This window comes from Cynocephalus volans, chromosome 3 (assembly GCF_027409185.1).
Source record: "Cynocephalus volans isolate mCynVol1 chromosome 3, mCynVol1.pri, whole genome shotgun sequence".
Taxonomy (NCBI): Eukaryota; Metazoa; Chordata; class Mammalia; order Dermoptera; family Cynocephalidae; genus Cynocephalus; species Cynocephalus volans.
The window spans coordinates 106775476-106801218 of record NC_084462.1 but is presented as its reverse complement, the minus strand read 5'-3'; the positions used below and the strand labels follow the sequence as shown (position 1 = coordinate 106801218).

General features: G+C 36.7%; 2 protein-coding genes across 6 annotated transcripts in view; one reads left to right on the top strand and one right to left on the bottom strand.

Moving 5' to 3' along the window:
- SUPT16H (SPT16 homolog, facilitates chromatin remodeling subunit) overlaps nt 1-12623 on the top strand; it is a 31329-nt gene extending 18706 nt beyond the window's left edge. The window contains exons 20-26 of the mRNA XM_063089109.1: nt 150-262; nt 594-669; nt 1057-1226; nt 8852-8981; nt 10200-10329; nt 10460-10537; nt 11325-12623. Coding sequence (XP_062945179.1) covers nt 150-262; nt 594-669; nt 1057-1226; nt 8852-8981; nt 10200-10329; nt 10460-10537; nt 11325-11470 — 843 coding nt within the window. The 3' untranslated portion in view covers nt 11471-12623. The remainder of the gene's footprint in view (nt 1-149; nt 263-593; nt 670-1056; nt 1227-8851; nt 8982-10199; nt 10330-10459; nt 10538-11324) is intronic.
- A 278-nt stretch (nt 12624-12901) lies between these two features.
- Nucleotides 12902-25743, bottom strand: part of RPGRIP1 (RPGR interacting protein 1) — a 70120-nt gene continuing 57278 nt past the window's right edge. For all 5 annotated transcript variants that reach the window (XM_063091282.1, XM_063091283.1, XM_063091284.1 and 2 more), the window contains 4 exons: nt 21660-21852; nt 19045-19129; nt 16196-16326; nt 12902-13014 (listed from right to left, as the gene is read on the bottom strand). In XM_063091282.1, the coding sequence (XP_062947352.1) occupies nt 12902-13014; nt 16196-16326; nt 19045-19129; nt 21660-21852 (522 nt within the window). The remainder of the gene's footprint in view (nt 13015-16195; nt 16327-19044; nt 19130-21659; nt 21853-25743) is intronic.

Below are 25743 nucleotides of genomic sequence, written 5' to 3'. Positions count from 1 at the left end.
AGCTCTACAGTTATGGTATGGTAATAAGGTGTACATTTTAGTATTACGCTTATAAGAATTAAGGACTCCAAAAGCTCTTTAGACTTTTTGAGGGGAGGTACTATTAACAAGTAACATGATGGCTATAGTTAATATTTTTTCTTTTACAGATGGAACGAGAAATGAGGCACAAACTGAAAACAGCCTTTAAAAATTTCATTGACAAAGTAGAGGCTCTAACTAAGGAAGAACTGGAATTTGAAGTGCCTTTTAGGGACTTAGGGTAACATATCTCATCTTCTTTTTGTCCTGAAGTTTCACTGGTCTGCCTTTTAGAAAATGGGTTGTTCTTCCTTTAGTAGTAATTTAACATAACATCATATCCTTTTTTCCTATGACTAATAATCTTTGAGACCATCTACTCTCTCTTAAAAAGTTTTAAGGGTTTGGTTGAGTGACTAAGACTTGAGAGACTTCCTCTGGAAGTGAGTCTCCAGTGAGTATGCTAGAGCCGTGTTTGGAATGCAGAAAGGGAAGAAGTTTGTCCATTGTGGTAATAGCAATTTCTCTTGAGATGAGCCCAGTCTTATATGAGTTTTCTTATTCTCTCTCAGATTTAACGGAGCTCCCCATAGGAGTACCTGCCTCCTTCAGCCCACTAGTAGTGCACTGGTAAATGTTACAGAATGGGTGAGCATTCTTACCTCTTTTTAGTAAGAAAATTGTTGGAGAAAAGAAGGCAGGGGGGTAGTAGGTGTTTTGATGCTAATTATTCTCATTTTCATTTTTGATGTTTACTTAAAACAATCGAACAAATGATTCTTTAAAAGTCTCTTTAAATAGTTTTTTTTAATTTTCTTATTTAAATGGTAGTTTTCTCCTTGAGAGAAGATTTTGATCTTGCAGATACTTTTACTGGAGCTTCGTACTGTGTCATACTGCTTCAGTCTTTCAAACAAGACCCCAAAACAGCTTAGTTATCCTTTGTGTAGTGATTTAGAGCCTGAAGGTATTTGAAACTAGTAGTGCTTTGGGAGGAATATTTATATGATAATGATCCAAGATTCTCCCTGACAGCCACCTTTTGTGGTGACATTGGATGAAGTGGAGCTGATTCACTTTGAGCGGGTCCAGTTTCACCTGAAAAACTTTGATATGGTTATTGTCTACAAGGACTACAGCAAGAAAGTGACAATGATCAATGCCATTCCTGTAGCCTCTCTTGACCCCATCAAGGAATGGTTGAAGTAAGTAAACCTGCTAGTGATAACCCATTTTCCCCATGAACGCTGTATTATAGAATTTAAGTGCACTATGTTGTACCTAAAATCTACTGATGTACTTAAGTGAGAATGTCTTTGGGTTGAGTTATATAGACCAGGATTTGAAAATTTGGGATCTGTTAGACATGGGGCTGTTGACGTTTTCCTGAATACGCAATAATAGTTTATGGATACTTACACGAGGAAAATCAAAATCTAAGGTCTTTTTTTGAGTCTACTTGATATATTTATTTAAAAGGTCTGTGTGTGTGTATAATTTATTTACAAAAGTCATGTAGCATATTTACTAGTTCTCTATTTTTACTGAAAGCTGAGAATTTTTTTTTTTTTTTTACATCCATATCCTCACACTTAAGCTAATAAGATTTCTCATGGAAGTACCAGAAACTGGCCCAATGAACAGGGAAATGTCACCCCCTAGGTGTAAAGGGTGATGCTTGGGTAGTCATAGTATAGTTTGCTCTGCCCTTCCCCACCCTCCCTGTTACCTGGGTTGGGGAAGGGGCTGTATATGTAAATCTCTAAGAAGTGGATTGAGAGCTTAGAAATAAATTGAGAAAAATAGAAATTTACGGTTTCCATAAGGATTTTCCTAAGAAACATATGCAGATAGGTGATGTAGGATCACATTATGTATAAATATGACTTTTTAATCAGCTTTATTGATGTAATTCACATGTAATAAAATTCACCAACGTATATGATATGTGATTTAACAGATGTGTGCAATCTAATATCCACCATCAGAATCAGGATGTAGAATATTTCTATCACTCCAAAAGTTCCTCATTTCCCTCTGTAGTCAGTCCCCTTCCCTCAACCCAAACCCAGGTTTTTGTCACCGTACAGTTTGCCTCTTCTAGAATTTTATGTAAACGGAATCGTACAGTATGTAATCTTTTGTATCTTGCATCTTCCGCTTAGTATGATGCTTTTGAAATTTACCCAGTTGTGTGCATTAGTACTACATTCCTTTTTATTACTTACTACTCTATTGTATGGATATTCCATACTTTATTTACCGATTTACCAGTAATAGATATTTGGGTTGTTTGGGAGCTATAGCTGCTATAAACATTACGTACAGGTCTTTGTATTGGATATATGATCTCATTTCTCTTGGATTAATGACGTAAGAGTGGAGTTGCTGGGTCATGTGATTAAGTGCATGTTAAACTTTAAGAAATAACCAAATCATTTTCCAGAGTGGCTGAAAAACCAGCAGTGTGAGAGTTGTAGTTGCTCCACTTGGTATTGTCAGTCTTTTTACTATTAGCCATTGTAGTGAGTGTATAGTGCTATCTTATTTGGTTTCAGTTTGTGTTTCTGTTATGACAAATGATGTTGAGTATCTTTTCATATGTTTACGTGCCATTCTGTACCTCCTGTGATGAAGTGTCTGTTCATATTTCTTGCCTATTTTTAAAATCAGATTGTGTTATTCCTGAGTTGTAAGAATTCTTTCAGTTGGATACAAGTCCTTTAATGCAGATTTTGGGTATATTTTCTTCCATTAGATTCTTCACTTCTTTATTTTCTTAAGTGTCTTTTGAAGACTTTAAGTATAAAATTTTGATGAAATCTGTTTGATCAACATATTTCCTTTGTATTTTGTGCTTTTTGTGTCCTATCTTGTAAATTTTACCTAAGCTAAGGTCGTAAAAATGTTCTCTTTTCTTATAGAATTTTATAGGTTTAGGGCTTATATTTATGCCTGTGATCCATTTCAAGTTAAATTTTTACTGTGGTGTAAGGTTCAAGGTTTGTACTTTGCATATAAATAGCAAGTTATTCTAACATCATTTATAAAAAAGATTAGTCCTTCTCCATTGAATTACCTTGGCATCTTTGCCAAAAAAACAAAACAATTGACCATGTAAAGAGAGGGTCTATTTCTAGACTGTATCCTGTTCCATTAGTATATGTAAATGTTGGAATCACATAGGTGAATTCCTTCAACTTTGTTTCTTTTCAAAATTATTTTGTCTACTCTGTGTAAGTTTTAGGATCAACTTATTCATTTCCTCAAAAAAACCCGTTGCAATTTTGGTAGTTTGCATTAAATCTGTACATTAATTTGGGGATAATTCACATCAGAGCAATAATGTTCTATCCAATCTATGAACATTTATTTATTTAGGTCTTTTTCAGTTTCTCTCAGCAGTGTTTTGTGGTTTACAATGTTCAGATCTTGCATGTATTTTGTTAAATTTATCCCTAAGTATTTCATATTTTTTAAAATAATTGTAAAGGGTATTTTTTAAATTTTAATTTCCAATTATTTGTTTCTAGTATGGAGAAATATGGTTGAATTTTATATATTGACTACAGTCTTGCTATACTTACTCACTGTCCTTGCTGTACTTACTCACTAGTTCTAATAACTTTTTTGCAGGTTCCTTAGGATTTCCTACGTATGCAATTATGTCATCTGCAAATAGTTTTACTTCCTCCACAATCTTTGTACCTTTTATTTCTACTCTCTAGGATCTCCAGTACAATGCTGAATAGAAATTGTGAGAGCAGATATCCTTGTCTTGTTTCTTTCTTTTTTTTTTTTTTTTTTTTTTTTTTTTTAAGATGACCAGTAAGGGGATCTTAATCCTTGACTTGGTGTTGTCAGCACCACGCTCTCCCAAGTGAGCTAACCGGCCATCCCTATATCAGGATCCAAACCCATGGCCTTGGTGTTATCAACACTACACTCTCCCAAGTGAGCCATGGCCTGGCCCTCTTGTCTTGTTTCTGATGAGGAGGAAGCATACAGTCTTTCACTATTAAGTATGATATTAGTTGTACGGTATTTTTTTAGATTTTCTTTATCAGGGAAGGGAAGTTTTGTTCTATTCCTAGTTTGCTCAGAGATTTTTTTTCTTTCTTTTTAAAATCATGAAAGAATGTTAAATTTTATCATATTTTTAATGCATCTGTTTAGGTGATCGTATGTTCTTTTATAGTTTTTTGATATGGTGAATTGTACTGATTGTTTTCAAATGCTGAATCAACTTTGCATTCCCAGGATAAACCCCACTTTGCTGTGATGTATTATTCTTTTTAAATATACCTGGATTTAATACACTAATATTTTAAGGATTTTTTTATCTGTGTTCTTGAGGAATATTTTCTCATACTGTCTTTTTGTGGTTTTAGTATCAGGGTAATGCTGGCCTCAAAATAAGATGGGAAGTATTTCCTTCTCTTCAGTTTTCTGGAAGAGAATGTGTAGAATTGGTATTATTTCTTCCATAAATGTTTGGTAGATTTGTCAGTGAAGCCATCTGGACCTGAGTTTTTTTGTTGGAAGGTTTCTAATTATGAATTTAGTTTTTTAAAAATAGCTATAGGATTGGGCCGACCCCTTGGCGCACTTGGGAGAGTGTGGCGCTGGGAGCGCAGCAGCGCCAAGAACGCAGCGGCGCTCCCGCCGCGGGTTTGGATCCTATATAGGAATGGCCGGTGCGCTCGTGAGCGCGGTGCAGACGACACCAAGCCAAGGGTTGCAATCCCCTTACTGGTCACAAAAAAGACAAAAAAATAAAATAAAATAGCTATAGGATTATTCAGGATATCTGTTTCTTGAGTGATATTTGTAGTTTGTGTCTTTCAGCAGACTGGTTTATTTTATCTAAGTTATCAGCTTTAGTATCTGTAGGATCTATAATGATATTTCATCTTTCATTCCTAATATTGATAATTTGTGTCCTCTTTTTGTTGGTCATTCTGGCAAGAGGTTCATCAATTTTATTGACATCCTCCTCCTCCAAATCTGGTTTTGATTTAATTGATTTTTTTCCTATTGTTTTTTAGTTTTCTGTTTCATTGATTACTACTGTAATCTTTATTATTTCCTTCCCTTTTACTTTTGGTTTAATTTGCTCTTTTTCCCATTCCTTAAAGTAGAACCTTACAGTGTTTGACCTATGAGTTATTTAGAAGTGTCTTATTTAATTTTAAATTATTTGGAAATTTTTCAGATTATTGATTTCTAGTTTAATTCTCTTAAGCTTACAGAACGTTTTTTGTATGATTTCAGTCCTCTTAAATTTATTAATAGTTGTTTTGTGGCGCAGTATATGATCTATCTTAAATAATTTTCTGCGTATCTTTGAACAGAATGTGTGTTCTGCTGCTGTTGGGTGAAAGCTACTGTTAATATCAAGCTGACTGTTGTGTTAAAGTCTTCTACATTCTTTCTCATTTTCTGTCTACTTTGTCTCAATTAGAATAAAGAAGAGTTTGACATCTCAGGGTATAATTGTTCCTTTACTTCTCTTTACATTTCTATTGGTTTTTGCTTCCTGTATTTTGAAACTCTTTAACTATACGCATACAGGTTTAGGATTGTTACATCCTCTTGAGGAATTAATCCTTTCATCATTATGAAATGACCTTTTTCTTGGTAATATTACTTGTTTTGGAATCTACTTGATGTGACATTACTATAGACTTCTAACTTTATTTTAGTCAGTGTTTGCATGGCACATCTTTTTCTCTTTTCATCTTCAACTTACCTTACTTTATATTTAAATTGGGTTACTTGAAGATAGCATGTATTTAGGTCTCACTCTTTTTAGTTGATTCTGAGAATGTTTACCTTTTAATTTGATGGCTGAAAAATAGACCATTTGCATTTAATGCAATTAGCAATGTGGTTGGGTTTAAATGTACCATCTTGCTGTTTGTTTTCTATATATCCCATCTGTTCTTTGTTACTTTTTTGCTCTTTTTATGCATTCTTTTGAATTACTTTTATTTTATCTTCACACTTGTTTATTAGCTATACCCTTTTGTTTTAGTTTTATAATGATTGCTCTAAAGTTTACATATACATCTTTAACTTATCACAGTCTGCTGTGGCTAATAAAATACCACTTACTACTTTCAGAAGGTTCTTATGTTTCCATTTCTTTTTTTCTGTTCTTTGTGCTATTATTGTTGTACATTTTCCTTCTAATACCATTATGGCTTCCACAATTCATTGTTGTTATTTTAGCTTCAAAACAGTTATCTTTTAATTTACAAAATGGGGTGGGTCTTTGTGTTTACCCACATATTTATGATTCCCAGTGGTCTTCATTGCATTGTGTAGTTCTAAACTTCTGTCTGCTTTATTTTCCTTCTGCTGGATAAACCTCTTTTAGCATTTGAGATGTAAGTTTCATGGTGACAAATTCTCTACTTTTTGCTTGAAAAGTCTTTATTTTACGTTCATTTTGAAAAGATTTTTTTGGTGGATATTCTTTTCTTTGAGTACTGAAAAGATGTTGCTTAATTGTCTTCTGGCTTGTAGTGTTTCTGATGAGACATCTGCTGTCATTCTTTTTTCCTCTGTACAGATTGTTGTTTTCCTCAGGCTCATTTAAGATTTTTCTCTTCATCATTGGTAGTTTGATTATTAGGTGTTGTGGTCCAGTTTTATGTTTATTCTGCCTGGTGTTTATTGAGCTTCTTAGATATATGGATTTATAGTTTTAATCACATTTGGAAATGCTTTGGTCATTATTATTCAAATATTTTTATTGTTTCCTCAGGTCCTCCCCCACCCCCCATTTTTTTTCCTGAGACTAATTACACAAATCATTTCTTTCTTCATGATGTTCAAATTTTCCTCTTCCTTCTTCGCATATGGAGCATATTTTTAATAGCTTTTTTAAGATCCTTGTTTGTTGCTTCCATCCATCGTCTTTGTATTTTCTGGATCTGTTTCTATTGGTTGATTTTTCTACTGCCTCTTTGTATTTCTGGTAATTTGTGATTGGTTGTCAAACATTGTGACTCCACACTGTTAGGTGCTATATTGTGTCATATTATTTAAAATTTTCTTCGTTTTATTCTAGGATACAGTCAAGTTACTTGAATCCTCTTTGGACTTTCAAGGCTTCTTAAATATCAGTAATGTGGATTTAGAAAATCCTGTCTAGAGCTAATTGGCCTCACTACTACTGAGACAATATTCCTCTGAGGACTCTGTCCTTGGTATTGTGAGGTCTTTCCACTGAAGTTGGTGGGAACAGGAATTATTTTCAGTTGTGTGTGAGATGTGGGAATTATCTGGCCTACTGCTTTCCCATGCTTCTTTGCCCACTTCCAGTTTCCTTTCATGCATGTATAGATCAGTTCTCAGCCAAAGACTTGAAGGACCCCTCTGCAGATGTATGAAGCTTTCTCTCTGTGTCACTTCTTCCTCTAGTACTCTGCCCTACAAATTCTAGCTGTCTCAGCCTCCCCAAATCCATCCTCTCTCTCAATCTCTCTCTCTCTCTCTGTCTGTCTCTGTCTCTCTCATTCCTTCCTCACTCTGCTCCTAGAGACCACTAGGTTCTGGTGGGTTCTCCCTTCCTGCATGGCAGCCTGGGAACTGGCTCCAGACAGAAAACTAGGGCAGTTATAAAACAAAACCTTGTTTGTTTTCTTCTTTCAGGAATTATAGTCTTGTGTTGCTTCTCATCCAGTGTCTGAAAACTACTGTTTCATATTTTATTTGGTTTTCTAGTTGTTTAATATGGAAAAGTAAAACTAGTCCTTGCTACTCCATCATGGCTGGAAGCAAATGTTTCAGTATATACCACATTGCGTAAAGTGGATTTATGCCAGTGATTCTCAGGCAGGTTTAATGCTGAAGGTTTATTGTTATCCTTATTGTTGTTTCTTTGGTTTTCTTTTTCCTTTTTACTCACCCACTTTAATTGATTCAGCTCTTCTTAACAGAATGAAAGAAAGTTATTTGAGTATCTTCTAAATACATGGCACTTTAGGTACTTAAAAAATTTGTGCTGGCTGATGAGCTCAGTTGGTTAGAGCACAGTATTACAACACAAAAGTTAAGTGTTCGGATCCCCATACTGGTCAGCCATCAAAAAAAAAAAAAAAAAAAAAGTTATTCCCTACCTTCAAATAGACCTTGAGTGAAATAAACAAGACAGGAAAGCAGTATAAGGTTGAGGAGGGAAAGCTAAAGCCAATGAAAATTGTCTCTATTTTTAAGTTATAATTCAGTTGTCCCTTGGGATCTATTGGGGATTGGTTCCCGGATCCCCCTGTGGGTCCTAAAATCCATGGATACAAAAAGTCAGCCTTCTATATCTGCATATTCCACAGCCCATGAATACTGTATATCTGATCCATGGTTGGTTGAACCCGCAGATACAGAGGGCCAACTGTAGTATGAACAATCAGAGCTGAAAAATAAGAATCACGGAAGTGGTTATCAGTTAACCACTATTTACAAATGAGTGGATTCAGTGAGAGAGAGAGAAAACTGGGTGAGCAGGAGGGAAGACTAAGTGAAGAACAGGGAAATTGGTGTTTAAGGAAGAAAATGGAAAAGGGGGAAAAGATAATCTCAGACTTGGTTGAGGGACATAGCTTGCTTCAGTTGGAATGCTGCTCTGTTATGAGGATTAGTGCTCTGGGAGATCAAATATTAGCCATTTGGGCATGCTTTGGTGACATCGTGCAAAGAATATATGTTCCCATATATTTAGGAAAAGTTTATCTGCTTTTTAGGGATGCTAATGACCAAGATGACAGTGGACATTCTCAGAAAATACAGAAGATTGATTTTGACTTTGTAATGTAATTTCTCTCAGTTCCTGCGACCTAAAGTACACAGAAGGAGTGCAGTCCCTCAACTGGACTAAAATCATGAAGACCATTGTTGATGACCCTGAGGGTTTCTTTGAACAAGGTGGCTGGTCTTTCCTGGAGCCTGAGGGTGAGGTGCGTGAGTGTGCGGTTTCTTTTCTGGTACAGTTTTGCCCTATGTCATTTGGGCAGTTAGGAGAATGGCATGAGAAGCACATAAGGGACAAGACCAACTGAGAGAAGCTTCGAACACAACCTGGTATTATTGTTTCTCCAGATTAGTTTTACAGGTAAATGATAAGTTGTTTGGGCATCAGTGGCCACTGATAAGATTTCTTTGAAATTACAAAAACTGCTTTTCAAAGAGTTTCTTAGTTTCTTAGTCATGCATTGCTTAACAACAGGGATACATTCTGAGAAATACAATATCTTTGTTGTATGAACATCATAAAATGTACTTACATAAGCAGAGGTGGTATAGCCTACCACCAGTCACTCGACGTGGCCTCTTACTGGCAACATTAGCTGTGGATTTTGTACACTTTATGATAGGCCATGATGAACAAAACAACATGAGATTAAATCAAGCACAAGAGAAAATGATGTAATCAAGGGACACAGTAAACACCAGGTATATGGGACTTCTGCCACATAACGTAGCAAACTGTTTTATAGTTCATTTTTTTTTAATATAAGTAAAAGGAGTATACTCAAAAATAACAACAAAAATATAGTGAAGTAAATACATAAACCAGTAACATAGTTGTTTATATTCATTATCAAGTATTGATACATACAGTACTGTACATACGGTAATTGTGCTATACTTTATACAACTGGCAGGGCATTCATAAAACCAGCATCACCACAAACACATTAGTAATGCATTGTGCTACATGTCATGACAACTACAATGTTCCTAGGCAATAGGAATTTTTCAGCTTCATTATAACCTTATGGGACCACTGTTATATATGTGAAACATTATGTGGTACATGACTGTATTTGGAAAAAAATTCTTGAGAGCATTTTGCAAAAATTACTCTCTAAAAAATGGTCCTTCCATCTCTCCATAATCCATTATTAAGAGTCTGTCTGTCACTAATCTCCCTGCATTAAGGAATTATGAAGTGAATTTTCCAGAAATACAAATTAGATGTTTAAGGTAGCTAATAATTGCACTTTACTAGCAATTTTAGACAAGTCATGTTGTCTTGCAGTCACTCAGGTTTTTTGTTTTTGTATTTATTTTCCATATAAAGTTGTGGTATACTAAGTGGGTTGAATTCATTCATTAAGTTAATAAGGTGAATATAAAAAAAAAATAGTATTGTGCTCTTTCTGCCTCACCAGGGGAGTGATGCTGAGGAAGGGGATTCAGAGTCTGAAATTGAAGATGAGACTTTTAATCCTTCAGAGGATGACTATGAGGAGGAAGAGGAGGACAGTGATGAAGATTATTCATCAGAAGCTGAAGAATCAGGTTAGTCTTTATAAGAAAAAGCTTGTTATGGCTTCCTCATGTCGTGTCTAGGAACTACTTTTTTAGAAAGGAATAATTCTGTCATTTCATCCCATTCCTGCGTGATGACTAATACTTAATTTAATTTCAGACTATTCCAAGGAATCATTGGGCAGTGAAGAAGAGAGTGGAAAGGATTGGGATGAACTAGAAGAAGAAGCTCGAAAAGGTTAAAAAAAAGTGTTTTTGTTTTTATTTATTTGTTTCACACAAATTTCTAACACATTTCAGTATTAGTAGCCCAATGAGAGTAAGAGAGCAATTTGTGATTTGGAGCCACAGTTAAAACTTCCTTGACCAAAGGAGAAAATGAGGTTCAAGTAGGCATGATTCTGCTTAATTGGATGCTTTTTTCATTTGCTCAAGCCCCTAGTGTGCCCATAGCCATGATAACCACATAGTCATGTAAGGCTCCAGAATTTGACTATTCAGTTTCAAACCCAAGACCTATAATGGTCTAACTAACTTTCTGGGCCTTTTCTAGGTTAGGGATATCTTTATAGTGCTAATCTAGTTACTCTGAAACTACACCCCAAATATAAGGTAATGGTGAAAAGGAAGTATTGGAGGTTGGCCAGTTAGCTCAGTTGATTAGGTCATGGTAGTGAGAACACCAAGGTCAAAGGTTCGATTCCCTGTACCAGCCAGCTGCCAAAAAAAAAAAAGGAAATATTATCTACTGTATCCTAAGCATTATAATAGATACTTAGTGTGGGTTACATTATTTAATCCTCAAATAATTCTTCCTTTTATAAATAATTCTTCCTTTTATAAATAAGTTATAAATTTGAACAAGACTCAGAAAGTTTAAGTACTTGCCAAGGATTACACAACTAGTAAGTTACTAAGTAAAGATTAAAACTCAGGTCTGACTTCAAAATATATTAATGCTATTCCAATAGTATTAGCTACCTAAAGCTAACTTATAACTAATAATGCCTCTTTCTTCTATTTAGCGGACCGTGAAAGTCGTTATGAGGAAGAAGAGGAACAGAGTCGAAGTATGAGCCGGAAGAGGAAGGCATCTGTGCACAGTTCAGGCCGTGGCTCTAACCGTGGTTCCAGACACAGCTCTGCACCCCCCAAGAAAAAGAGGAAGTAACTTCTGAACTTTGTCCCTGAGCTCCATTCTTCCTCCAGCCAACCCCTGAAAATTTTACATGACATAGAAACTGTATTTTTCTTTTTGTTTTCTTTTGAAGTTTTGCCATTGTGTTTATGGGTTTAGGGGGCCATTTATGTGGACCAATCTACTCGGGGAATTCCAGGCCCACCAGGACACGTGCCAATGGCCCCATTCAGATGGCAAGGGAGGAGGTGTTCTTGAAGAAGGGCAGAGGCTCCCAGTGTTAATAAATATCGTTTTATTCCTCTCTTCCTGTCACCTTCTGCCAGGACACTGATGGCTTTTGACATCTTATTATTTGGTGTCTCAACGCTATATTTTCAAGATGGTGGTACAAGGTGGCCCTTACATACCCATACCATGGTTCTTGACCATCAGATTCAATCCTTCATTCTACCGTACTGCCATGACCTTCCTCACGTCTCTTAAGTTCCATCTTTGCAATACTCAAGAATCTGGGAATTTGCTAATAGTTGTGATAAACCATACAATATGAGCTAGTGAGACAGATTGGGCTGATGCCTTTGTCTGGTTTTTCCTGCTTTCATACCTCATCCAGATTCTGAGGTATTTCTGCTGCCTTGGAAGACATAAGAAGCACTGACACTCCCTGGCTTGGTTATTTCTTCTTATAAATTCACACATGGTACAATAATAGAAGGCAAAATTACCACTGTCTCCTTTTTTTAATGATATGTCTAAGGAAGAATGATTGTGCCTCATATATGGCTTCTAGTGAAATCTAGAGGGAGGCTCAGAGGAGTCAACATTTAGATCTGGAGGGGGCAAGTTATGCCTTGGGCCTAGAATACCCTGACAAGAAAAGAGAAGAGGAAGGGAGGCCATATCTACAACACAGCCTCTCGTCACTGCTGCTCCTTATTTTTACTTGTCTTGCATTGTCCTGTATTTATCACAGTTTCTGTTGAACAGCTTTTTAAATATTTGGGGAGTTTATCTTGCCATCCTCCCCTCCTGGTTCTCTGCACCCACTTGTCCCACTGCAGTTCCTTTCATCTTCTGTGACTTTAAGAGAAGGGGGGGGGGGTCTTGGATTTTATGTTTGTTTGTTTTTTCTCCTTAGCAGTAGGACTTGATATTTTGAATTTTGGAAGAACTAAAAGATAAATAAACTGGTTTTTTTTGTTGTTGTTGTTTGTTTTTTGTAAATTCACTTTTTGTGACCATTCTTTTGCAGTTCCTGAAAGCAAGCCTGCTTCTTGCATAGTAAAGCACTAAGGTGTTAGAAATGCCTTTATCCAGGTAGTATAACACAAACTTTCATCATAAGGTTGAGAGATACTAAACATCACAGTAAACCAGATTGATGGTATAGCAAGTTACTTTATAGGAAACTTTTTACTATGGTTCCCTCAGACATTTTAGAATGGAATAGCACTTGTTCCTTCATGATAACACATCTTCAGTCATCTCCTTGTAAATAGCATGGAGGGCAGCAGCTGCCTGAAGGGAAACCTTCAGCCTTCCTATTGGGGTAGCCTGGTCTTCAGGGTTAACAACTGTTGGGAAAGGGGAAAAAAGTCAGGCAGCAGTATCATTCAGTTAAACACATTAATACCTGGTATTTATCATGTTAGGTGCTGGGACAGTAAATGAATGAAGGTACTACCCCATTTCGTGAGAGGACTCAGTCTAATGGAGGAAAAAGGAAGAGTCCTTATAGCATGTAGGTGCTGTAATAAGTGAAAGCTCAATGTATTTGTGAGACACGTAGAAAGGGCATGTAAATCAGAATGGAGAAATTGGAAAAGGATTTCTGAAGACAATTCATGAGCTAAGTCAAAAAAGTACGACATTCTAAGCATGTGCCAAGACATGGCAACATGATGAGTTTGGAAAACTGCAAGGAGTGGCAGAAATGAGGCTGCACAGATAAGTACCAAATCATGAAGGCCTTTATCTGTCTTCTAATTTGGTTTTACCTGAAGGTTAAAAAAGTGAAGTTAACTGGAGGTTAAAAAATTGAAGGTATTAGAAGATGACTCCATTATTTAGAGAATATATTCAAATGGGGTATAAGTGGACAAGGCAGAGTATCTACGAGGCTACTGCAGTAATTTGGGGCGTAGGAGGGTGGGGATAAAGAGGGCCTGAGTATAATGGGGGGAGCGGGGAGGGTGTGCGCCAATTCTAAATACATAAGAGGTAGAGATGACCAGTTAGCTCGCTTGCTTACAGCCTGGGGCTAACACCAAGGTGAAGGATGCAGATCACCTTACTGCCAGCTGCCAAAAAAAGAAAAATGTTTTTGTTTTTTGTTTTTTTTAAGGTGAATTTAACAGACTTGTGATAGAACATGGGGAGTGAGAAAAAAGTTGGAATCAAGAATGACCATTCTAATTTGGATAACGGAATGGATTGTGGGTAAGAGGGAAAATAAGGTACAAGACTGTAGTCAAAGGAGTTTCAGGTACCAAGGGAATATACAAGATACAAGCAGTGACATCTATTAGTCTGGTGTAAGTCTAGATTATATTAAAAATCTAGGCTAGGAAAAAAAAAACTAGGCTAAGTGTAAATTTGAGATAATTTCTAGGCTATAATTAAAACCCTGAGAGTAGATGCAATCACCCAGGGAGAGAGTACATGGAGGAAAAAAATGACTAAGGATTGAACCGGGAGAACCCAACATTTAAAAGAACAGACCAAGGAAGAATAACATGCAAAGGAAACAAGGACTAACCATAGAGTGATAGGGAGTCAAAATGTCCCCAAAACAGGGAGAACAGAGTTTAAAAAGGGAGAATGAGCAGTAAAAAGTTTTAGAAAGGTCACATAAATGAGTAATAAAACCAACTGGATATGACAATTAAAACTGGTAAGAACAGATTGAGTAAAGTACTTGGAATGGAAACTTGACCTTAATGGAAGAGCGTATAGGAGGTGCAGAAATAGAAACAGTATTGTGGACTGACTGATCATTCACATATTTCAATGAGCAGAGTTTTGAAGTGGTAAGAGATAGCTATAGGGCTAGAAAACAGTTTTGTATTTAAAATCAGAGACCAACATATTTAAAGCCTGAGTAGAAGGGAGGCCATAATGAGGAAATTACTATAAACCTTTCTTTTGATAATTAAAAAATCAAAATAAAAATTGAGAAGCTTTCATTGGCTTTAGGGATTTTCCTTACATACAAAGGGCATGGAGGTCAGGAAGAGCATGGCGTGTTTAGGGATGGGGACAGGAACAGAAACTGGGAGTGACAGTTGGAAAACAGCTAACACAGAGATGACACTTGCCATGTGCCAAGCACTGTCCTAAGCCTTTTATTTAATTCTCTCTTCATCCTTCACTTAAGCACTCCCTTAATCTTCACAACAACCCTATTAGATAGGTACTGCTATTATCCCCAGAATAGTTTTTAGTTGAGGAAAACAGGCACAGCAAGGTTAAATAACTTGGTCAAGATTATAGCTGGAAAGACACCAGAGCAGTATAATAAAAATCTTGCCTACCAAAGTTGGTAGGCAAAGTTCTACTAAAGTTGGAACTTCGCAACCCCTGGTCTGAGGACTACTTCCTTTAAAAAATTTTTATTACAATCGGAAAGAACAATTTCATATCATGATTCAGTAAGCATACATAAAATTAGTTTCATAAAACAATATGTGCGATGTACTCTGATACTTTTCTACAATTTTAGTTTGCTTTTTTCAAATTCTGGTTGTGACTTACTAATTTAATTTCACCATCCACTAATGGGTTGTAACTGGAAGTTTGAAAAACATCGGTCTAGTGGACAATATTAAGTGCCTAATAGAGCCCAGCACATAAAGTAGGTGAGGCCCCAGGTATGTAAGGTAATAGTGAAGACTGGACAAAGTAGGCCCACCTAAAGGCATTCAAATGCAAATATTTTAAAAATATGCTGGTCTATGGCAAGCAGTTTGTAAAAGGAAGAAGACAGTGATCAAATTTATTACGTAGAAACATTTCCTGTAGTAGATGGGAACAGGATGGAAGAAACCAGTGGTAGGGAGAACCATTTAGAAAGCATTTACAGGCGCTGGCCGGTTAGCTAAATTGGTTAGAGTGCAGCCTTATAATCCCAAAGTCATGGGTTCGGATCCCCATACTGGCCAGCCACCAAAAAAAAAAAAAAACATTTGCAGTAGTGGTAGTCAACACTCAAGTAGAATGGATAAGACTTGGTAACCAAAGGATGTGAAGGAAGAAGACAGAGTTGGTACATATATGAGACCGGGTGCATGATAACACACTAACAGAGAAGGGGTCTTAGCTGCCTTTACAAACTTTATATATTTAAATTTTATTGAAATTAGGGCTGGCTGGTTAGCTCGCTTGGGAAAATATGGTGCTGATATCATCAAGGACAAGGGTTCAGATCCCCATACCAACCAGCCATAAAAAATAAAATAAATTTTATTGAAATTAAAATAACATGTCTTTTTACAAATTCCCTATCTCAAAGATTGGTAATTCAAGATAGATTCTAGTTGCAAAGAGGTATGTGGGGCTAAAATATGCAAGTGATTACTTTTATATTTGATCCAGAAATAAATATAGCTGTAGAGATGAGATTTTAATCCAGTTTGTGTCTCATCAACTTCACAGTGATAATTATGTATGGAAGGTAAAACAGAAAAAGTATTCATTATTAGGATTACTTCCTTAGAAACAAACGGAACTGAGAAGCACAAAAAATTTACTACTCACCATCTAGCTCTTGCTCTAGAATGTCTCTTCCTGATTCCAGGATCTGCCGCAGTTCAAGATATGCATGTCCTACTTCTTGACATTCTTTTTTTTCTTCATCCAAAGGATCACTTACCACTGTAAACTTTAAACTAAAAGGAAAAAGAAATCCATAGAACTCTGTGCTGACGATACCCTTACACTTTAAAGATAAAATAAGGGGGCCGGCCCGTGGCTCACTTAAAAGTGTGGTGGGTTCGGATCTGGGAGAGCGTGGTGTTGGCAACACCAAGCCAAGGGTTAAGATCCCCTTACCAGTCATCTTTTAAAAAAATAAAATTAAAAAAAAAAAAAGGATAAATGTAGTCATATTCGGATCCCCATACCAGCCAGCCACCAAATATAATAATAATAATAACAGTGTCTTCCCTGAATCACCTTTCCCTTGCTTCCAATTTATAAGACAGCAGCAAAGAAGTGAGTAATCAATGTAATTTAATTAAGTAGCAACAGGGCTTTAGAAGGGGGAACTAAGACTCTTGAGATAATGTAGTTGATAAAGTTGTCTCAAAACTGTCAAGATATAATTCCTAGTAAGATGGTTTACAATTTTTCTTTCTTTTTTTTTTTTTTGGTGGCTGGCCAGTCCAGGGATCAAACCCTGTACCTTGGTCTTACCGGCACCAAGCACTAACCAACTGAGCTAACCGACCAGCCCTGGATGATTGCAATTTTGTTGAAAGATTTGATATGGGCAGTGAAGGTATTACTCAAAATACCCAGGATTATGAAAGTTAGAAGAAGAGGATTTAAATTTCTTTTTCTTTCTTTCTTTTTTTTGGGGGGGGGTGGGGGGGTGCTGCTGGACAATAATAGGGATCAACCCTAAATTTCTAAATAAATAAAAGTTGGGTGTCAAGTATAAGCAGAGTAAAGGAAACAGAAGGAATGCATAATTGAAAAATGAGTATAAAAAGTGTATTCCTCAGAGTTGTGAGTCTTGAAAGATAACCCTGTAAAGCATGCAGCACAGTGCCCGAAAGCAGTGAGCAGTCAATAACAATTAGTATTATTTTGACTTCGCCTAGCAAATAATATTGAATTCCAGAGACTGGTACAATTTATAACAATCCTATTCAATTTTTTTTTTTCTTTAGATAAAACTAACATAAAATTCACTAATTAACCATTTTAAATTATATAGTTTAATGTTTTTTTGTATAATCACGTTATGCAACCATCACCACTAAGCCCAGAGCATTTTCATTACCACCTGACCCCACAAAAAACCCTCCACCGATGAAGCAGTCACTCCCTGTTCTCCTTTCCCCCAGCTCCTGGCAAACACTAATTTTACTTTCTCTCTCTCTGGATTTGCCTCTTCTGGACATTCCATGTTTCTATTAATTTTTTAAAAGCAAATATTGGAGGCTAATAGAGTGCTAAGGGAGCAGGAATAGGACTAAATATTCAAGCCCTTAAAGGCACAGCTAAACATGATTAAACTAAAAAGAGGAATTACTGAGAAGTATACATTCTCAGCCCATTAAGCAATATTCATGTGTGGTTATGTTTATGTATCATTACTGAGAACTTCAACAATGCAAAGGAATAATGCTGACTCCCATCCCAATTTTCCTAGGAAAAGGACAGTAACTAGCATTACCAAGTCCCAGGCACAATACCAAGTGCTTTATGTAAACTATGTTATCTCAATTTTATTCTTACAAGAGCATTCAAGTTAAGTAATATTGCAAAGACCATAGAACTAGTAAGTGGAAGAGTCAGGTGTCAAAACCAGGTCTGCCTGATTACAAAACCAGTGTTCTTTCTGCTATACCATACTGGCAAAAAGAACGTCATTGGTAAAATCACTCAAAATCTAAAATTGAGTAGAAAAAGATTGCCACTGTAAAGGAATAAAGGAAGAGAGAGTTCTAAGAATGCTAGGGGGAAAAAAGGTAAAAGCTAAATTTAACATTAGCACAGAAGAGAAAGGACCAAATCACTTTTCATTTCCAAAAGTTAAAACTTGTTTGAGCCCACAGTGATAATGAAGTCAGAGTCACCGGTTATTTCAGCTGGCTTCTTTTTCAGTCCTTTCTAAGACTAACTGGATTAAACAAATTTATTGGGCCTTTAGAAAACTAATAGATTAAAACACTAGCCCCATGCCATTTCTTACCCACACACACTCTGCGGAGGTAGAGTTGCCAGATTTCAAAAGCAAAAACGTGTGCCCATTTAAATTTGAATTTCAGTTAAACAACAAATAATTTCTTTAGTGTAATTATGTCCCATGCATTTTATCTGGAGACTCTAAAAGGAGGTCTTGAATTACAGGAATAATGACAATTGGCTTTCCTAAAATTTTAAAGGAGGTCTAGACTTTACTTCGTTATATCAAGATCAAAATATTCCTGTAAACATACAATTTTAAAAATCTAAATATATAAAACACAAATATAAAAAAATCCAAATAAAAAATTGATATCATAAAGGCATAATATTCGTTATGCTAGCTATAGTACTCCATGTGTGAGAAATCAATCAAATTATCTTAGAATGTCAAAATGTTTTGTCCATTCCACATAGGGCACTGTCAGTATTCAAGTAAATTGCTGCCACAAAAAAAGAGCCCACCAGGGGCTGGCACAGGTGAGGAATGAACTAAACCTATAAGATTATATAATTGATTAAGTAATCACAAACATAAATTAGACTCAAATAGATGGGAAATTCATTAAGAGTAAATTGATTCAAAAGAAGTTGCTAAAATATTCAGCATCAGCACAAAAACACACAAACTCAAACTTTCAAATTCCTGTCTGAATATCTGCTGTCTTTCAAAGTGAAAAGTGGATGCTTACTGTCCCTGCTCAGGATCTTGTCTGTTCAGCATGGCGAACAGAAATTGCCTTCGGCCTTGTTGCACCAGTGGGTCCAGGTCTATCACTGTATTAAGAGTAAAAGGAAAAATAAAAAAAATCATACATTGTAGCTCTTTGGGCACTAAGACTTTCATAAGTGATATACATGAAACGGCAAACTAGGGCCTATGGGCTGGCTACCTGTTTTTGTAAATAAAGTTTTATTGAACACAGCCACACCCATTTGTTTACATATTGTCTATGACTGCTTTCAAACTAATGGCAGGATCGAATAGTTGTGACAGTGAGCGTATGGTCCACAAAGCCTAAACTATTTACCATCTGGCCCTTTAGAAGAAAATTTGTCAGTCCTTGAATTAAAGGAGGCATTATAATCTGCATTGAAAGATGTTGTGCTACATGCCAGAATAAATGTGCTTCTGCCACTCCACAGCTGGAAGAATTCTGGGGGACTGATTCTTTAAGGCCACCTGGAAGTTTGGGTTTTGTGGTAGGTTCAACTCAAGGCACCTATCTCAACATCGGTTCTTCCTTTCCTCCTCATTTTCACATGGGAATGTTGCAACCTCAAATAAATTAGCCTGCATTTTCTAGTCTCCGTTTTAGCTAAATATGGCCATGTGATTATATTCTGTCGATTGTGTTGTGTGAAACTTTTGTGAAGGCTGCTTAAAAGGTTCAGCTGAGGGCTGGCCAGTTGGCACAGCTGGTTAGCATGTGGTATTGTAGCACCAAAGTCAGAGGTTCTGATCCCCATACCAGCCAGCTGCAAAGAAGAGGAAAAATCGAAAGGCTCAGCTGGGAGGCATTCTTTCTTTTTTCTAGCAACCATTAAGGACCTTGGGGTAACCAAGAAGATGGATGGCAGGCACTAGGATGATTGGGAAGGCAAGATAGGTGTTTGGATCCCTCAGCCCTGGATTGCTCACCCCTGAGCTTGTTTTATACACGTGAGAAATAAACTTCTATATTTTGTGATATAAAGACAGAATATACTTTTTTTAAAAAAAGAGAGAGAACAAGAAAAAGCTCTTAGAAATTAAAACTATTCAGTCAATGACTGGGAAATAAAATTAAGGAAATTTCCCAAAAAGCATAAAGAAAGAAAAAACAGAGGTAGAATTATAGAAGGAAAATGATTTTTTAAAAAATTAGAGGATCAATTTGGAAGATCCAACATTCTACTAAGAAAACAAGAAAATGTGGGGGGCAGAATTATTAAATGGAATAGAATAAAATTGCCTGGAACTAAAAGCCATCAGCTTCAAGATTGAAAAAGCCCACTGAATGGCCAGAAGAATTTAAAAAAAAAAAAAAAAAAGCACATTATTCTGAAATCTGAGAACACTAGAGATAAAGAGAGAATGTTAAAATCTTCTTGAGAGGTAGGGGGGTATTTTTCATTAAAAGGTTAGATTCCTTTGCCTGGATCTAGATGACCATGAACCAACTGCTTTGAAATTTTTAAGGAAAATGTTTTCAACATAGATTTCTCTACTTGGCCTATTATCAATCAAATATGACAGTAGAGAAAAGAGATTTCATGCATGACTTTCTCAAAATCTTTACTTCCAATATACCTTTCTTTAAAGGCTACTGAAAAAAAAAAAGCTACTGGAAAATATGAAAATAAGAAACTATATCAGGGCTGGCCGGTTAGCTCAGTTGGTTAGAGTGCTGCCTTATAACACCAAGGCCACCAGTCAGATCTCCTTACTGGCCAGCCACCCCAAAACAACAACAACAAAACAAAAAAGAAACTAAATCAGACAGAGGATGACACAGGACCCAGGAGACAGGAAAGCCAGTATTGGAGAGAACTGGATTAGGTTCTCTGGAGAGCAGCAGTGTTAATAGCTGAACAGTGGGTTAGAGAGGAGCAAGAGGATAGAGAAAGGCCTTCAGGAAAAAAGTGGATGAATGGATAAATTATTCAACTGGTTTGATTATCTGAAAACAAAAATTATTATTATTATTTTTTTGCAGCTGGCCAATTATTGAAAAATTGAAAAGGCTATGGGAGGATGTGAAAAGAATTATGACATAATGAAAATAAAGCAAATGAAAAATTGAAGCAAATGAAACAATAAGCAAGAAAGGAAACATAATCATGGTAATCTAATTGATTAATTAATATTTACATATCCATAACAACAGAAACTATTAAAATTGATTTAAATTAATACAACTATATGAGAGGGAAGGGATATGGTATAGTGTAAAAGAGCTAAATTTTATGGCTTAAGAAGTCAGCAGAAAATGTCTAAAATTGGTGAATTATGAAATTGTAATTTAAACATTACTCAAATATGGAGGTAAATCACAAGAAAAAGATGAAAAAGTTCAAAGTGGTCGTGGTGGGGATGAGGGTGGGAGGGTAATTAATGGAGGAGTGGAGTAAAGGACAGCCTAATTTTAATTAAAATCTTTTTAGGCCTATATGATATTTTTAAACTATATGCATGTACTACTTTGATAAAAAATAAAATAATAAAATGGTTTGAGCCACCCCATCAGAAATCCAGAGTAGTCCTGACCCTCAGTCTAAATGCTTGTCAGCCTCCTCTCCCAGCTGACCACACAGGACACCTCACTTTTGCTGAAGTGGAAGTGTATTTCTTCTCCTGCCCTTGGTTTCCTCAGGGATATTGGAGTCTCTGTCTCCAACAAGGGCAAATCGTAGAATTGGTACTCCACGTAGACCTGTTGTATGTTCTCATCAGACATCACTTCAGCCTCTGGGTAGAAGGCCAGGGAGACAACCTCAATGCACATCTTCTCTGAATCCTGATAAGGAAAATACTTATTTATTTCCTTGAGGTTGGTGAGGCTGCACGTGTTCATACTCCATCCAATTCACACATTACTCTCTAGGCATACTCCATCTAACATTACTCCCTGAGGATCAATTTATAGGTAAAACTGGCATCAAGAGACAACGTGACTGAATTGCCACGGCTCATGTGTGGGAAATTTGTAAAGAGAATCTAGTTGCTCTCTCTCCCAGCCCGATGACTCATTTCTCCAGGCCTTTCTCAGCCATCTTCACATACAGAAAGAATCAAGCAAATTTCTGGTGAATAGCTTTTTTTCAACTTTCTCAATGAAAACCAATCCAGCATTTTCCTGAGGTCAGGACCTAAAGGCCTGCTGATTGATACTGGAGATTTGGTAGCTGCTTCAGTCACCATAGCAAAGAGCTGCCCAATGCTTCCTGTGCCCGCCTAAGAGCATGGCACAAAGGAGGCCACCAGACCACCCCGTCCTCCCACAGTAACTCCAGTACTTCCAACTTCACCTCAGAGCACACCACCACTGTGCTCTCTTGTGATTGTCCCTCTGTCTCCCTTGGCATTAGGGGTACGTCTCTAGTTTCCAGAAGCAGACCAAGGCCAACATAAGTCCCCTCCTTCCACAGTGTGGCAGCAAGTCAGTGTCATGACACTAGGACTGAATCAGTCCGGAAGGCTGTCCCCCCAGCCATAGGTCTTTCATCTGTGAGTGCTGCTTCTTTCCTTTAGGTCACCAGGCCAATGCCCTTATTTCTCCAAAGGTCTGCCCCTGCCGCACCTTTTCTTCTCTTAAGAAGCAAGTGGAGCTCCTGTGCCTTTTCTGAGGAAACTCAACAGGCAAAATCCCTAAACAATTGTGTGTCAGAATCAGCCGGAAGTGCTTCTCAACAATGAAGACAGTTCGTGTTTTCCTTTCAATAATCCCCATACGACCTTCCCGCAACACCTATCAAGCAAACCATTGACTCTATACATTGTTTTCCCAAATGTGGGTTTTGACACTTTGAAGACCATCACTAGTATTTTTTAAAAAGGAAGAATAAAATAGGATAGGATAGACCAGGACAGAACAGAAAAGAATATAAGAGTGCATGGCAAATGGTAAGGGTAAGCTTCGTTTCTTGAAACTTTTGTTTATATATGAATATATTGAGTACAATGTAAAAATGTATTTCTTATAGTGGTTGACATAAAAAAAAGTTTAAAAGTGACTGTTAACGTCAGGCTGTCTAGGGTTGCTTCTGAGAATCTGCATTTAACTTTTATTTATTTATTTATTTTTCTGCATTTAACTTTTAAATATTCAGGTATAGTTTACATACAGTAAAATGAATAGACCTTAAGTGTACGGTTTTGACAAATGTATACAATTATGTAATCAAACCCTACTCAAGATATGGAACATTTCTATCATCTCAGAAAGTTTTCTCATTCCACCTGTAACTAGTTTTAAGTTGTGAACCTTACATTATAGTTTCAATAAATGTTAATCAGAATTTCTCAAGCTGTGTCTGAGAAATAGGTGTTTTAAAAACAAATGGCTCTGGCCACCTCCCCAGGGCCGCGCTGGGGTCCTGAGGCGTGAAGCTGAGGGAAGCCGAACCCAGCTGCCACCAGCCACAACCAGGTAAAGAACACACCAAAACACCATTTTCACACAGGGAGCCCACCACAGCCACCACAATTGGCACAATTGCTGATGCAAAAGCGGCTAGTCTCTATAGCAGCAGTCACAGCCACCGTGCTGATGGCACACAGACTCTCAACTGCATTGACACAAGGAGAGGTACCAGCAGAAACCAAAAAAAAAAAAAAAGAAAAGAAGAGGTCCTCTCTCTTCACAAAGCACACTCCAGAGAAATAGAAGCAGCATCTGATTTATGATAATAGGGGAGGACTTGATCACACCTGTCTCAGTGTTGGACAGATTATCTAGGCAACAAACCAACAGAGGAACAGTTAGTCTATCAGATGGACAGAATAAGCCTATGGTTAATGGAGGAGCAGGGGGAAGGGGAGAGATTGGATAAGGGGCAAAAAAAATAAGTATGATTTGTAACAATGAATATGCTAAGAAAAAAGAAATGAATGGCTCTGTGATAAAATAAATTTTGAAAAATCAAGATTAACAAAGTTATCAGGTTTCTTTAACTGGACTTAAAGCCTGTCTTATGCTAATATGCATTAGGATGCTTTTTAGCGAGTGATAGAAAGGTAGTTTTTCCTAAATGTATTTGACTACACTATCTTTTTCCCCCCTGGACTGTGGTTGCGTTTAATTTTCCATAGTATACACTTTGGGAAACACTGGGATCTGGAAAAAAAAAAAAGGAAAGGTGTTCATAGTTGTATAGATACCTGAATAACTCCCAATTCCATCCTACCAAAAAAAAAGTATTTCATGCTTAATGGGGGTGAACATTTTACCTACAGTTAAAAATGAACAACCACCATATCAGTGGCTTTCAAACTGTAAGATTCAGTATATGTGTATTGGTATGCATATGGAACAATGAAATAAGTCTCTAAAACAATTCTTAACCTTACCATGTGTAGTGGATTGAATTATGTCCCCCCAAAACTCAGTGAAGCTTGAATTGTATCCCCCAAGTTTTATGTGTTAGAAACTTAGCCCCCACTGTGACTGTGTTAAGAGGTGGGAAATCCTATTATGGTAATTGAAAGGTGGAGGCTTGAAGAGGTGGTTGGATCATAGAACCATGCAGTAGTGAATGGATTAAGAATGGTTGTCAGGGGCGTGGTTCTGAGGAGAGTGAATGAGGAGGTTACTCTTTGCTCTCTCTGCTCTGCAATTTTTGCAATGTGATGCCCTGCTGTCACTGAAGTCATTGCTAAAGAAAGCCTTTGCCAGATGTGTTCCCCAGACTTCGGACGTCCTAGCCTCTGAAACTGTAAGCAATAAATTTCATTTTCTTATAAATCACTTAGTTCTGTGTATTTTGCTATAAACAACACAAATGGACTAACACACCATGTATGATGCAAACTGTTATTTTGTATTCTAGTCTCAGCTGTTTTTTTTTTAATACTCGCAGAGGCCCCTTATTTTGATTTTACTACCCGTTAATGGATGACACCCCACAGTTGTAAAACATTGCACCAGAGTTATGCTATGTATCTCTATAGCCATTAGTATTTGCAGTGTGGGTAATCCGAATTGGGATGCACTGTAATTGTAAAATTCAAGCAGGATCTTGAAGACTTTGTATAAAACAAAAAGTAAATTATCACAATAAGTTTCCATATTGATTACATGTTGAAATGATAATACCTTGGACATATTAGGTTAAATAAAATATACTATTAAAATTAATTTTAGTTGTTTCTTTTTATACTTTTAATGTAAGTACTAGAAATTTTAAGTTACATTTGTCACTCACAATATAATTCTGTTGGACTCTTTCGTAGGCTATAAGCTGTTTCTCTAACACACGTGCATTTCTCTATCCCATTTATTTTCAGCTAGATGCATACCCCTAACTTGTTTTAACTCTCCATGCCACCTAGATGTAAATTTTTCAAAATTACTTTTGACTCCTTTCCTACTAAACACTCTCAGTCCATTACAACTGTGACTACTGGAGAAAAAGTGTTGGTAACGCTGTGAGTTACCAACTCTGTGAGGCCACTGTGCTGAGAGTAATTTGGTGGTATCCATCAAAATTTCAAGTGCCCATTTCTTTTAAAAACCAGCAATTCCACGTTTAAGAATCTATTTCACAAAAATATTTACAAAGTACACAAAGATACATATGAGCAAGGTGTTCATTGCAGCATTATTTTTAATATTAGAAGATTGAACACAACCTAAATGTAGGCTAATAGCAAATGGCTGAATAAATTAAAATGCATTTATTCTATAGAG